This window comes from Saimiri boliviensis, chromosome 10, assembly GCF_048565385.1.
Source record: "Saimiri boliviensis isolate mSaiBol1 chromosome 10, mSaiBol1.pri, whole genome shotgun sequence".
NCBI lineage: Eukaryota > Metazoa > Chordata > Mammalia > Primates > Cebidae > Saimiri > Saimiri boliviensis.
The window spans coordinates 63,407,412-63,420,657 of NC_133458.1; the positions used below are offsets into that span (position 1 = coordinate 63,407,412).

Consider the following 13,246-nt stretch of genomic DNA (forward strand, 5'->3'; position numbering starts at 1 on the left):
AAGGCCTCCCCAACTGCTTCTTTCTGAGAAAGAAGAATAGAGATACCCAATTACATTTTAAAGAATTTTTGGCAATTCCCACAAAGGCCAAATTCTGGGTTTCATTTTATTTTGAGACATTTAACATCTGTGTAAATCATGTCCCAGACAACCACTCTCCTAAATATTCTTCACTTACTTGAAGTTGCCATGTTCCATTACTTAATTTTCTTTTTCTGTATGAGCCAGTTGGTGGGTCCACAACCAAACTTTCTGTCCACCTTATGGAGACCTGGAAGCTTCTCTAGGCTGCCATCTTTGATTGGCAGGTTAACTCAGTGGGTAAGACGCAGGCTTTAGTATCAGACATGTCTATCTCTGAATCCTAGACCTGCCACATCTGGGCTATATAAAATAAGGTAAATTACTTCACTACTTTAAGTCTGAGTTTTCTTTTTAATAAAATAGAAACACTGATCCTAGTTATCTAAGATGGCTGTTGTGAGGATACAACGGATTAATGACATAAAGCTCTAAGTACAATGTTTGGCACATAATCAGTACTTCAGAAATGGTAGCTATTATTCGCAATAGAAAATCTAAGCTCCTGAAGAAATATCCAGTTACTGTGACACTGCTTTTAGCAGCCAGACACTAATGACTAGTAAAGTGGTAAGTGACATAGTTAATGTTATGGAGTAATTGCACTTCTAAGTTACTTAAACCTATTAACTTCCTTGTGAATTTTAAAATAATTCATCGTTAACACAAGAAAATGTTCACAGATCTAAGGCCAGACTGACAACTCCAGAGAAAATGTAAGTATACTGTACAGGAATACTTGGAAATTGAGATTTCAGACAAAATACAAAGATAAAAAACATTCCAGCCAAAAGCATTATGATTTTTTAAATATTATCACAAAAGTATTATCATATTGAAAGCAAGGATCATTTTTAAGGTAAGTAATAACTAACAGTGACCTGATTAGAGGTCAAAATTTCTAGAAAGGTGCTTGCTAGTGTGTCAGATTCAAAATGTTATCTGTGGAAGATTATAGTATATAATGAGCAAAAAATGTCTCTGGCAACATTTAACTAAAACTAATTCCTATGCAGTCATCAATTCTGTAACAGATTTTTGACCCCTGGCTAACAAATGTAGTCAGTACTATACCAATAAATATTTAAATCCTGCTCCCAAGGGAAGGGAGACCCTTGATTTGTAGTGTTCACTGGTGTTCATGGGTACAATACTCCACTATGGCCCATTTCAAACTAACGATCAGTTCTCAAAACCCAGTGCTAGCCAAGACCACCGTACCACCTAGCCATGAAATTGACATTCAAAACGGTTAGGCAGTCCACCTAAATAGGGTTGTTTACACGGAAACCAAGGAATTCGCCCACACAGGAAAAGTAAATACAGATAAATGATATACAAATTTTTCTAGGCAAGTGACTGAAGTAAATTTACAATGGACTAATTACATAGGTATGATTCAGGCTCTGTTTCCCTTTCAACCACATTCCTCTGTCACTGAGAGCTCATCTGCCCTTCACTGGAGTGGTTTCAAACACCTCAATCTTGCATCAACTTCTTCTATACAGACCCTCTTGTCTCCAGAAAGTTGCTACACTGAAGCTTTCACCTGCCCACTTGAGGGGCTCTCAGGTTGTCCCTGAATTCACTCATTAATATCATTCACCAAGAAATAATGGTACTTTTCCCAAACTTTCCTCATAAGATTATTGTAGTTTCCCTTTTATCAGTAAATCCACCAATTATGTTAAAACTCCTCCAGCTAGTAACAGAGGCATGCTCTCTATGAAAAGGAAGAAATTAGTCATCCACTTAATAATTTGCTTACCTGATCTTTCATTTGAGAACAGAAAAACTAAGCTTTTAGGAATACCACTTGGAAGACTGCAGGAAAACCCAAATACATTCCCTCCCTTTTATTTCCAACTCCATACTCCAGGCTAACCCCTCGACTATTTTGCTGCAGGAACCCCAAACTCACTAAATTAAAGGATTTTAAAAAGTAAAGTTTGTAAATGAAAATAAATTTACATTTATTTCATATTTCTCTGTTAATTTATAATGTTGTACTTCAAACCTGTTTAACTTCCAAAAGATAAGCTGTTGAATGTGATATCCAGCAATTCTATAATCTCTCTGTAGTTTATACTAAAAAAAAAAAAAAAAAAAAGTGAATTAAGTTATTTCTAAAGCTAAAAAAAAACAATTCCAACCCAAGATGGAAGAGTTCTGTGGATGGATGGTGGTAATGATAGCAACAATATGAATATACTTAATGCCACTGAACTAAACACTTAAAAACAGTGAAGATGGTAAATTTTAAGTTACATGTATTTCAACAGAATTTTTTAATTTTATAAAAACATTTTTTAAAGAAGAACAAATCCATTAAAAAGAAACCTTTCTACTCTGCCCTCCCATGGTTTCAAATGAGAGAATAGATTTTTTAAATAAATTAATTTGCCTTTGTCTCATTACAGACTTCAGATATAAGAGCATCTCGTGATGAGAAAGGCTGCATCTATTCTGCTAGATATTAATGCCATATGCTCATTTTTGGAAGGTCCCCTACCTTCATTGTAATTAACATCTAGGGCTAATATCAAGAGGTAATTGTTTATTCAGGAAAACAAATGGTCAAGAAGACAAAACATACTGCATTCTTTGCCTCTCACTGGGTCAGGCAGGCCAGAGCAGTCCACTGCAGAATTTGGAATGGCAACTCTCCACCTGGAGCCACTGCTATCACATTCCGTATATTCAAAGTGATAATCTTTCTGTAAACAATCACAAAAACAAGCCTTTGTTAGAGCCAATTCTAATGGGACAACTGTGCTTTCTCTGTCACCCCAAGCCCCTGTTTCCAAGCTGTACCCTCTCCTTGATTCTCATCCCTCCCCCGTCCCACCCACACCAAGCAGCTTATTGATCAAAGAGGTATGATGCTAGACACCGAGTAGGTGCTAGAGAGATGATGCAGGACAGGACAGTCAATGCTCTCAGGCTGCGGCCATTATCCTTTCATCTCATCCATCCAAAAAAGCTACAGCACACTTCCTTATCTCCTGCAGGCTTTATAAGCTCTAAACTTACAGTAGTTATAAACTTATAACTACTCTAGATGTGAGTAGGAGAAAGAGCAAAATAACACTAGGAATTTAACTGTTGTCACTGTCCCATGTGTTTCAAAGAAAGTAACAAGAAAACCATTTCCACTGAACTAATTCGTACTCTGTTTAAAATTTAACAGAAGGTGTAAAAATTATCATCAAACACTAATAAAAGGCTGTAAGTTTTTAAAGCAGCTCTCCCGGGCTTAATACACGTGTACCACAGCAGGCTGCCATCAATCACAGACCATTAAAATTGATCATTAATTACAACTGCCAAATTAAAACCAACCCCCAACCCAATTGTCTCCAGCCTTTGGTTGTTTTGAAATTCTCACAGTGACCTCCCTTGGTCAGAGCACATTACACATAAGTGATATTTAAACTGAGAGGAACTCAAACAAAATATTATTTGAGCATTTTAAGAATGTAAGATATTGCAAATCTTAAGATACCCCAAATTGTTTGCAGTTCAGTGCCTTACTCATTCAGTTCAATATCCTGGATGTGGCTATTCTGCCACATCCACAATGTTTTGTCTCCCTCACTGTGTCAGTGACAAGTGAGCATAGAAACATCAAGCCACATCACCATGAAGAAATCAGGAGTGGGAAGGCCATTACCCTTGACCTTCTCTGCACAGCATGCTTTGCCAACAATGACTCTCCTAATTTTAACATCTTGTGCAATCTAGAAAAGCTGAGATTTCCCAAATCATTATGTCCCTTTTGTTTAAGAGTTATTCGCTCAACATATTTTGCTTCTCTCGTAATTACTATAAGCAACAAGAAGAAAGCAGGCCATTCCTCAGACTTGGCTTGGAAATCTCCTCAGTTAAATATCCAGGCTCATCACTTACAGCTTTTGCTCTCCACCCAAACATAGAACCACAATTCTGCTAAGCTTTCTGCCACTATATTAATGGGGTCACCTTTCCTCCAATTTCCGGGAGGAAATACTGCAATAAATATTTATTTATTTATGACATATTCCTCCTTTCCTTCTGTGACCTCACTAGTATCACTTTAAATATTTTTAAAAACATTCTGCTTATGATAATTTACATATTCTTTAAGATGATACAGACATTTTCTGCTATGCTTCTCACTTCCTCCTGAGCCTTCACTGGCAGTCTCTAAAATCCCTATTTCTACCAACAGTCTGTTCAAGGCCATCTAGACTTTACTAGCATGCACCTCAAAATTCTCCCAGCCTCGGCTCATTATTCAATTCTAAAGCAACATTCCCACTTTTCAGTGTTTGTTACAACAATACGTTCCTTCCAGGTACCAAAATCTGTATTCGTTTCGTATAACAGCTGTAATAAATTAGCAGAAACTTAGCAACTTAAAAGAGACATATTCTCTCACAGTTCTGGAGGCTGGGAGTTCAAAAGCTGTACTACAAGGCTGATCAAGGTATCAACAGGCCACAATCTCTTAAGCAGCTCCAGGGGAGAATCCATCCTGACCTCTTCTAGGTTCTGGTGACTGCCAGCATTCATTGCCTTGTGGCTCTGTGACTCCAGTCTCTGTGGCACCACTGCCTCTTGTGATTGCATTTAGGGCCCATCATAGTAACCTCACCTTTTCAAGATTCTTACTTTAAGTCTTCACAATCCTTTTTTTGTCATACAAAATAACATTTAAGGGTTCTGGGGATTCGGATTTAAGGCTTTTGGAGGCCAGGAACAGCAGGAAGGAGTAAGATTCAGCCATCTCCACCCTCCCATGGTAGAATAGCCTTGACCAGTCAAATATTTGCATAATAGCTTTCTTGTTTCTCTTGTTCCCTGTTATTTATATTAGAAAGTCTGTCTTGGCTAGGAGCTGTGCCTCAGGCCTGTAAACCCAGCACTCTGGGAGGCCTAGGTAGGTGGATCACTTGAGGTCAGGAGTTTGAGACCGGCCTGGTCAACATGGCGAAACCACATCTCTACTAAAAGTACAAAAATTATCTGGACATGGTGGTGTGCATGTCCCAGCTACTTGGGAGGCTGAGGCAGAAGAATCTTTTGAACCTGGAGGCAGAGGTTTCAGTAAGCCGAGATTGCGCCACCGCACTCTAGCCTGGTCAACAGAGCAAGACTCCATCTCAATTAAAAAAAAAAAAAAAAAAAAAAGGATGCCTTATTTCCATAGTCCACTGAGAAGATTCTGGCCCCCATATATAAAATTTAGGTGATTTCTTATCATCCTAGCAAAATAATGATACTGTGAAGTTATATGGATTTCAAATAAAGCAAGGCCTCTGAATAAAACAGGTAAGCTCCAAAAAACTTCCCTCTATCACTGCCTCTGCGTTATTCAGCCTGCCCGTTAGGAGACAGGAACAGCAATCAGAACACAGAAAAGATATTGTGCTTTTTGGCTGTAATTTTGAATGTCATGTGCCAATTAATTTTCCTAAGACACATTTATCCCATCTGCCTTCTTGAGATTACTCAAGGACTCTAACAGGCTACTGCTACCATTGTTACCAATCTCTTAGGATTCCAGCAGGAAGTTTTAATTTATTTCTTTATAATTCAAAAATAACGAAATGCAAACCTATTTCATATAAAGGGCAGACCTTGGGGTCAGGGACTTACATTTAGATTGTAGCCCAAATCAAAAGAGTTTTGTAAATGAGTTAAATTACGTAACAGACTACTTCATTTGGGCTGGTAACAAATAATAAAAAACAAAAAAATCTGCTTCTAAAGGTAATCCTTAAATCCATAGAAAGATCTAAGAAACAGTGTGGTACAATAAAATCGCTAAAGATACAACGTATTTTTTCCAGATATTCCAAAGGCATTCAGGGTATTGAATAAAGAGAATTACAGCAGATATGTTTTCAGATTTATAGATAACACCCCAAAACTCTAACCACAGATGCACGTAAACATTAAGCACTTAAAACTGGTCCCTTGGAAACGAAAATTTTCTGGTGTTAAAGGGTAATTTAAAAGAAAATGTAGACAATTTCTCATACAAATAGAAAGTTAATATATGTCAAAAATTTTGTAATTATTTAGCAAGTCAACCAGCAAGAAATTATCACCAATTCAAAGGAGAATTGGAAGGACACACAAAAACAGGAAATCAGGAAAGTGAAATGAATTTATTGAGAGACGCAACACTGGTAAATATCCAGAGAGTAATAATCAATTGCATTTCAAAGGATAAAACACATTTCATTTCTATGGACAAAAATCATTTGTATTATTATCAGTTACCTACAACTCAGCATTCTAAAATAGTTCAAAGACAATGAAAGGTACAGGCTGCTATAGAAACTGATCATTCTGAAAGGTGCACTAAAGAGGACATCCAATCATCTTTTCTGCCTATTTTAGCATGCTTCACAATTTTTCCTGACAAGGGGAAAATGTTTGACAATTTTCCCTACACTTCAGGGCTTCTGACAGTTTATTACCAAACACATTGATATGAGTCAGAGAACATTGCAAACAACAGAGCATCAGCTCACAAGCCACACTCTCCAAATTATAAACTGAAGGAAGTGCCTGGTCCCATGCCAATTCAAAGGATGTCAGTTACTTAGACATTCTGCAAAGCACAGAATGCTAGGGTGTGGAGACACTTCCCCAAATAATAAAACAATAAGATTCTCTGTAAACCTTGCATTGTAAATATATGGAAACCAGAAAACAACCCAAAAAGAAATAGAGCATGGAATTACTCCTGATCACAAAACACTTAAGGGAAAATTACCCTTCCATGTATATCATGGCACACTACACAAACACGAACTTGCCCACAATGACACGCACATTCACAAATCAAAGTACGGACACAAATCCTCAAATAACAGAAATTCAAATTGTGTTACCTTACACCAAAAACACAAAAATTCAGGATACATCCAAGTAAATATTGGATGCCATGGTATCTCCTCAAACACCAAAGTCATCCACACTATGAAAGCTGCATGATGCTCACTGAAAACTCTGGGGAATCATCTCCCAATTCCAATAACAATATTTACAGTTAAAATATGAGCTAATTTTTCAAATAAATGTCACAAATAAAAATAATATCTATGTTGACATATTGACAATATATATTTTTATACACTGATATTAACATACATTGCATATCAGTTATGATTTATGCATATAGGTGTATATCATTTTATTAATATATATCATTCTTTATTGCCTGGCATTAATTTGTTAAATAATTACGATGGCCTAAGTGCTATGGGAGAAATTTTAACTAAAACAGCCCCTGTACTCAATAAGCTTACGATTTTGTTGCAGTAGACAGCACACATACAAAACATAACTTTATAAGACTGTGTCGAGAATAAGGGCTCAACGTGGAGCCCTTATTCACAAGTCAATGTCCAGGTAAAAACTCTTCATCAAAATTTCCAATAAAAATTCCTTAACTCTCAGATTCTCTAGAAAAATAAGGACATTTAAATGTTAGAATTGCATTCAGGCAAGTAAGTGGGGAAGAATATACAAAATGTGACCCTATTTTATTATGATTTCAAATTCAGAAGAAACCCCTGTGAGCTGGAACAGTGTGAAAAGGCTTTAAGGAAAAGGCCCTGAAATATACCAGGATTTGTAACTATTCTAGCACTTACCAGTTCCTTCGAAAATAGCTACTTTGCTAGGATGTGGTAAGCCGCGAGATCAAGCCTAAAGAAAATATGCCTAAAGGTATGCAGTGAAATACTTTAGCCTATGGTGGGTGAATAGGTAAGTGAGTGAATGTAGCCTCCTGGTCTTCTGTATTCAGATTTGTTCATATTAGTGAACTGCCAATAAGAAAATCAGCTCCCTAAATGCTCCCTGTCTCTCTTCTGTAGGCAGTTAAGAGTTGAACACAGTTAATTATCCAGATATAGCAGATGACCACAAATTCTAGGACAGAATCAAAAGCAGTAGAGGCAGTAGAAAGCCTTTAGCTTCAAAGCAGAGAAAATGCTGTTATCTAGAACACACTTAGATGGAAAGGACAAAAAGAAGCAAATTTAATTAATTTTCCTCATTTCATTTTGTTCATGTAAAATTCCTTCTCTTTGAATTTTTTAATGTGAAATGTTGAGAACAGCATAACCTTGTATTTGATGAGACCGCAACTCCTCTGGGAGAAAGGCCTCCCAATTTAAGTGCTCAGCAAAGCACTTGGCACACTTATTTGAGACAGTAAAATAGCAAGAGGAAAAAAGGGAGACAGCACGAGATTGCAGTGCATGGCACAATTATTTCAATTCCAATTGCAGTGAGTGTGCATGCCTCATTATACTATGTGGAAAGGCCAAAAGCAGGAGAACACTTAAGGCAGAAATACATGCAACTTATATGACCTCCTTTGGCCTACATTATTAAGTACATGAGCACAGTAGAGCTGTACAGCAATATTTATATTCAAGTTTTTTTTTTAATAAAAGGAACATGATGTTACCATGGAAACCTGCTAAGTAATATGTATCTGATCTATTTATGACACATCCTTTTCATTTGTGGCCACTGTATTTCTTTTTAGAAATTATTTTGGAAAAAGTTCATATTTTAAACCTGAGTTCAATGTCTATCTTTGTAAATAGGTGCTCAATTATTTTATTTTATTTTATTTTTTGAGACTGAGCCTCACTCTGTTGCCAGGCTGGAGTACAGTGGCACAATCTCAGCTCACTATACCCTCTGACTCTCTGGTTCAAGCTATTCTCCTGCCTCAGCCTCCTGAGAAGCTGAGATTACAGGCACATACCACCATGTCCAGCTAATTTTTGTATTCTTAGTAGAGATGAGGTTTCTCCATGTTGGCCAGGATGGTCTCCATCTCCTGACCTCATGATCTGCCCACCTTGGCTCCCCAAAGTGGTGGGATTACAGGCATGAGCCATCATGCTTGGCCTCAATTCAATTTTAAAATTATTTATGTTTATTGAGTACTTCCCATATGCCACTGTGTAGACTCTGGGGATATAGCAGCAAACAAAATATCCAATTCTCTGCTCTCATAGGGCTTACATTCTAGTCTTAATGAAAGTGCATAAGGTTTCTTTCTTAGAATATCCAGCTTAGACTATTTTCTTTCCATGGCTCTCAATCCCTGTAAAAGGACAGACAATGAACTGGTAACAAACCTAGATCCCAAACTCATCTCTGCCATTACTAAATTTAAGACTAAGTGACTCAACTAACTCTTTGAACCTCAGGTTCCTTTGAATCTTTTTTTTAAAAAAAGCTATGCTTCACATCTTATGGTCTATGTTCCATATTTTCACTGTTCTTGATAAAGAGAAACCAACCATATCCTGTAATAATGTACTTCTTAGGAAATTTTCAAAAAAATGTATGTTCTAAAACATACCTACCTATGAATAAATTTTAAAAGTTTCCATTTTCTCAAGAAATCTGCAGCTAGACAATCTACAATAACATTAATATTAGAAATATTAATTAACTAAAACCCTCATAGAAGAAAATGAGGAAAATGTTTTTAATCAGCTTTCTCAGATTGAAAATATATGTTATTATATAAGACAGTCTTTAAGCACATGCATCATTATTCTATTTTCTAATTAAATTTAAACATATTGAATTAAATATACATTTATCTCTGCTCCTCACCAACCTGCAAAAGAATGGATTTCTAAAGAGAGCAGAGAGCAAAGGATTAAAAATACCATAACCTCACAAAAATAAAGAGAAGTGAAAATGGCAATAGATGCAAGTGTCAACAATTATTTCGGGAAGATGAAACGCATAAGATGAGCTCAATTGACTTATCAAAGCAAGAAAATCTAAAAGCTAAGGGCAATAGAGATCGTGATTTGAAGCTGCAGAAAGACTCATAATTGAAGGTACCAACAACCTCAAAAATCAGAGGTGAAAAAAAAATCGATCTAAAAACAGAAAGGCTGGTTGAAAATCTGTTTGAGAATTGTTAAAGTATGCCTCCAGCTGACAGACAAAGTAGACTCCCTGTGGCTGAGGTGGTCAAAGTTTAAAAAGAACCAGGCAACCATGGCTGGATGAAGGGGCATTCACGCATTCTGTTCTCAGAAAGAAGTAAAAGTGTTAGAGGATCTCCCTTTCCACAATCAAGCCAAGTCGTTTCTTATTGTCAGTGCCAAGATAAACCATGGCCAGAAACCATCACCCCACCAGGCCATTGGAAAGAAATACCTGACAGACTTCTGACTTAAGGCTTGGAACCAATCATCAAAGCTCCTCTGCCTCAGCCAACCAGGGCTTAGCTGTATCATTTATCAGAACTCAGCCGCAGCACTCAATCAGAACAAAGAAAGTGTCCTTCATTTGCACAAATGAACCCGATTGGGAACCTGGGCTGTGAGTTTTGCTATAAAAGCCTAACCTTCCTTTGTTCTCAGGAAAGCAACTTCCTCTTCATTGAAGCGTGCATCTCCCTGGTTTGCAAACTCTTCACCGGAATAAACTCTTTCCTCCAGACTTCTTTTCAGAGAACTTTTGCTCACAGAATGTAAGCCTTTCAGTTTCCCTTCCACATCATGACAAGAGAAGAGTTATTTCCTCTGGAAAAACTGAACTAGGGTGGTTACAGATTCAGGGACATCGAGTACAGGAAAGAAAAAAAAAAGGCGGGGGGTGCTGGGGATGGGACATAATTTTTTTGAAAATGGGACCATGTAAACAGCTAAGTAATGAAAGATGAGATCCACCTCAGGCACACATCCCCAACACTGAAACCCAAGTCCAGCTACCTCTAATGCCACTGTCCTTTCCACCTGAAGCACCCCAAAGACTAGCAGAGCCATCTTCCTGCCCTCCCAAAGGTGCCTTCAGTGGATGTTACACCCTACACTTGCACGCTTCCCCACATCATTTCAGCTGATTTTCACACCTGCTTACCTTAGAACTGAGATTAGCTGGAATGTAAACTTTATCCATAATATGATCATAACTATTGTCATTAAAAACACTAAAAACATTTGCAGAACTCTGTAAGCTTTCCAAAATAATGTTCATGACGTTAACCCACTTGAATTTGTCCACAGTATGGTCCGATACAGTAGGAAAGGGTCATCCTCATGGATACCAACTTACTTCAACCTCATTTCCTGCTATTCAGATGAACACCACCATCAGCCTAGCAAGCTTCTTTGCTTCTGCTCTTGCCCACACTCACTACACTCCACAGCCATTTCTAAATCGAAGATCTCAGTAGGCCATCCTTGCTCAAAATCCCATAATGACTTCCCATTGGCCTCAGGATAAACTCCACAATCTTAGCACTGCATAAAATGCCTTTTTTGACTCATTTCGATCTGCTACTCGAAGCTTCATTTCTTAACATTATACATATATGAAATATTGAAACTACAAGATCAAACATGCTATACAATTTCTTGCCTCCAGACTCCAGCATATAAGTGACTTTTTCTCTGCCTAGAAGGCTCTTTCTGCCCACATCTTATAATAGCATGTGGAAATCTGTATGGTAACAAGTCACCTGTATGTGTAACAGGTTCTCTTTCAGTCCCACCCCTACTATTCACAGGACCAAGGGCAGGAGTATAAATTGAGGTGCCTCTTCCTCTTCCATACCTACCTGCACCCTGAGAGGCCTGCCTTACATACAAGAGGCAACCCCAGCCTGCAAATCCAACTCCAGTAAGTGCCCCTGCCACAATGGCATGGTCTATTAACACATTAGGAGGACGAACCTGAGAAACCTCACAAAGGCCCTGGAAGCAATCTTGCGCCTTCTAGCAATCAGGTAATTTCAAAGTCATGTTAGCAGAGTATGGTGCAAAGAAGGTAGGGCATGACATTCAGGTGGGCACAGCATTTTGGCCCGCAGACTGCAAGGCAAGAGGAGGGACACAGCTAGAGGAGGACCCTCTACAGTGGAGACCAAAGCAGGGGCCCCTCTTGCTGGGTCTAAAGGTAGTATTGGTCTCTATTATATGACAACATCCAAATACAAGAATAGCCAGAAAGATAGCTATCACTTTATCAAGTAAAATTTAAAATTTCTTAGAAGGGAGGAAGGATCCCTCTACCTCTTGAAGGGTTCTCGGGTAGCTGGGTAATAGTAATTTTCTTCTTTTTAATTCCAAACCCAAATTAAAACCACAATGGTATATGAAAGTATAATTTTGTAAAAATGGAAAAGTAAAATCCTTGGAAACTCATTTGTTTTGTCTAATTATATATGGTTACTATGGTTACAAACTTACCTGTATATAATCTACAAATTCTTATAAATTAATCAGGCTGAAACTAAAAGGGTAACTTTGCTTTTGCAAGATTTGAGCAACTGCTTACTATTTAATAGGCACCAAGAGAAATTACATCAAAGTTTCAGAATATATTATATCTATAACATGACACATCAATTCCTCTTCTAGGCATGTAATTTGAGGAAGCCATGTTTGCATCATAGCATTATTTATAATAGTGAAAACTTTAAAGCAATCTAACTGTGCAACAATAAGAGACTGGTTAATTAGGGTACACACATAATGAGATTTTATATAGTCCATTTAAAAATAATACAAAGGTATATTTATTAACAAAATTATTTATGACATATTTAAGTGTAAAGCACAGGTTATAAAGCAATACATCTGAACTCCCGGAGAGAGGGAGGGAGGGAGGGAGAGAGAGAGAGAAAGAGTGTGTGTGCATGTGTTGGATACATGGGAAAAAAACCTATAAGTATATATACCAAAAGATTGACAGTAGTTAACTGAATGATGTGATTATTTTTGTATAATTCTTTATTTTCAAATTTTTCTACAGTTAAAATATATTTCTTTCCCTCAGTTCAGGTAATTGCTTTGCCAAGACATTAAAAAAAATGCATATTTTTCCTTACTTTTAGGTAAGATACCTGGTGGAACATGAGAAAGTTCAAAGGATAGTGCTGAAGGATTGCATAATCCCTTAACATTCATTAGCACCTCCATCTAAATTGCTTTCTCTGATAGGTGGCATTCACCTAGCAAGGCTTTAAAGGCAAGGTCATAAGTAAGACACAGGTCAGATAAGTTCTAAAGAAGGGAAACCCCAAAGCTTAAGTACTTTTTAAGTGGGCAAATACAAGAAGGATTCTAATACAGAGTGGATAAAGAAAAGTGGGAATAGTCAAACGGGAGAA

At 37.4% G+C, this 13,246-nt stretch overlaps 1 protein-coding gene across 13 annotated transcripts in view; it reads right to left on the minus strand.

Annotated features, from left to right (window-relative positions):
• Nucleotides 1-13,246, minus strand: part of ELAPOR2 (endosome-lysosome associated apoptosis and autophagy regulator family member 2) — a 376,613-nt gene that overhangs the window by 291,908 nt on the left and 71,459 nt on the right. For 11 of the 13 annotated variants that reach the window (XR_012512086.1, XR_012512085.1, XR_012512091.1 and 8 more), the window contains exon 2: nt 2,678-2,798. The exons of 1 other annotated variant lie outside the window; for it this stretch is intronic. Coding sequence is in view for 3 of the 12 variants with exons in the window: in XM_074379345.1 (XP_074235446.1) it covers nt 2,678-2,798 (121 nt within the window). In the remaining 9 variants the exon portion in view is untranslated. Of the gene's footprint in view, nt 1-2,098; nt 2,119-2,677; nt 2,799-13,246 lie in introns of those variants that run through there. One more of the 13 variants, XM_074379347.1, reaches the window with a different exon arrangement.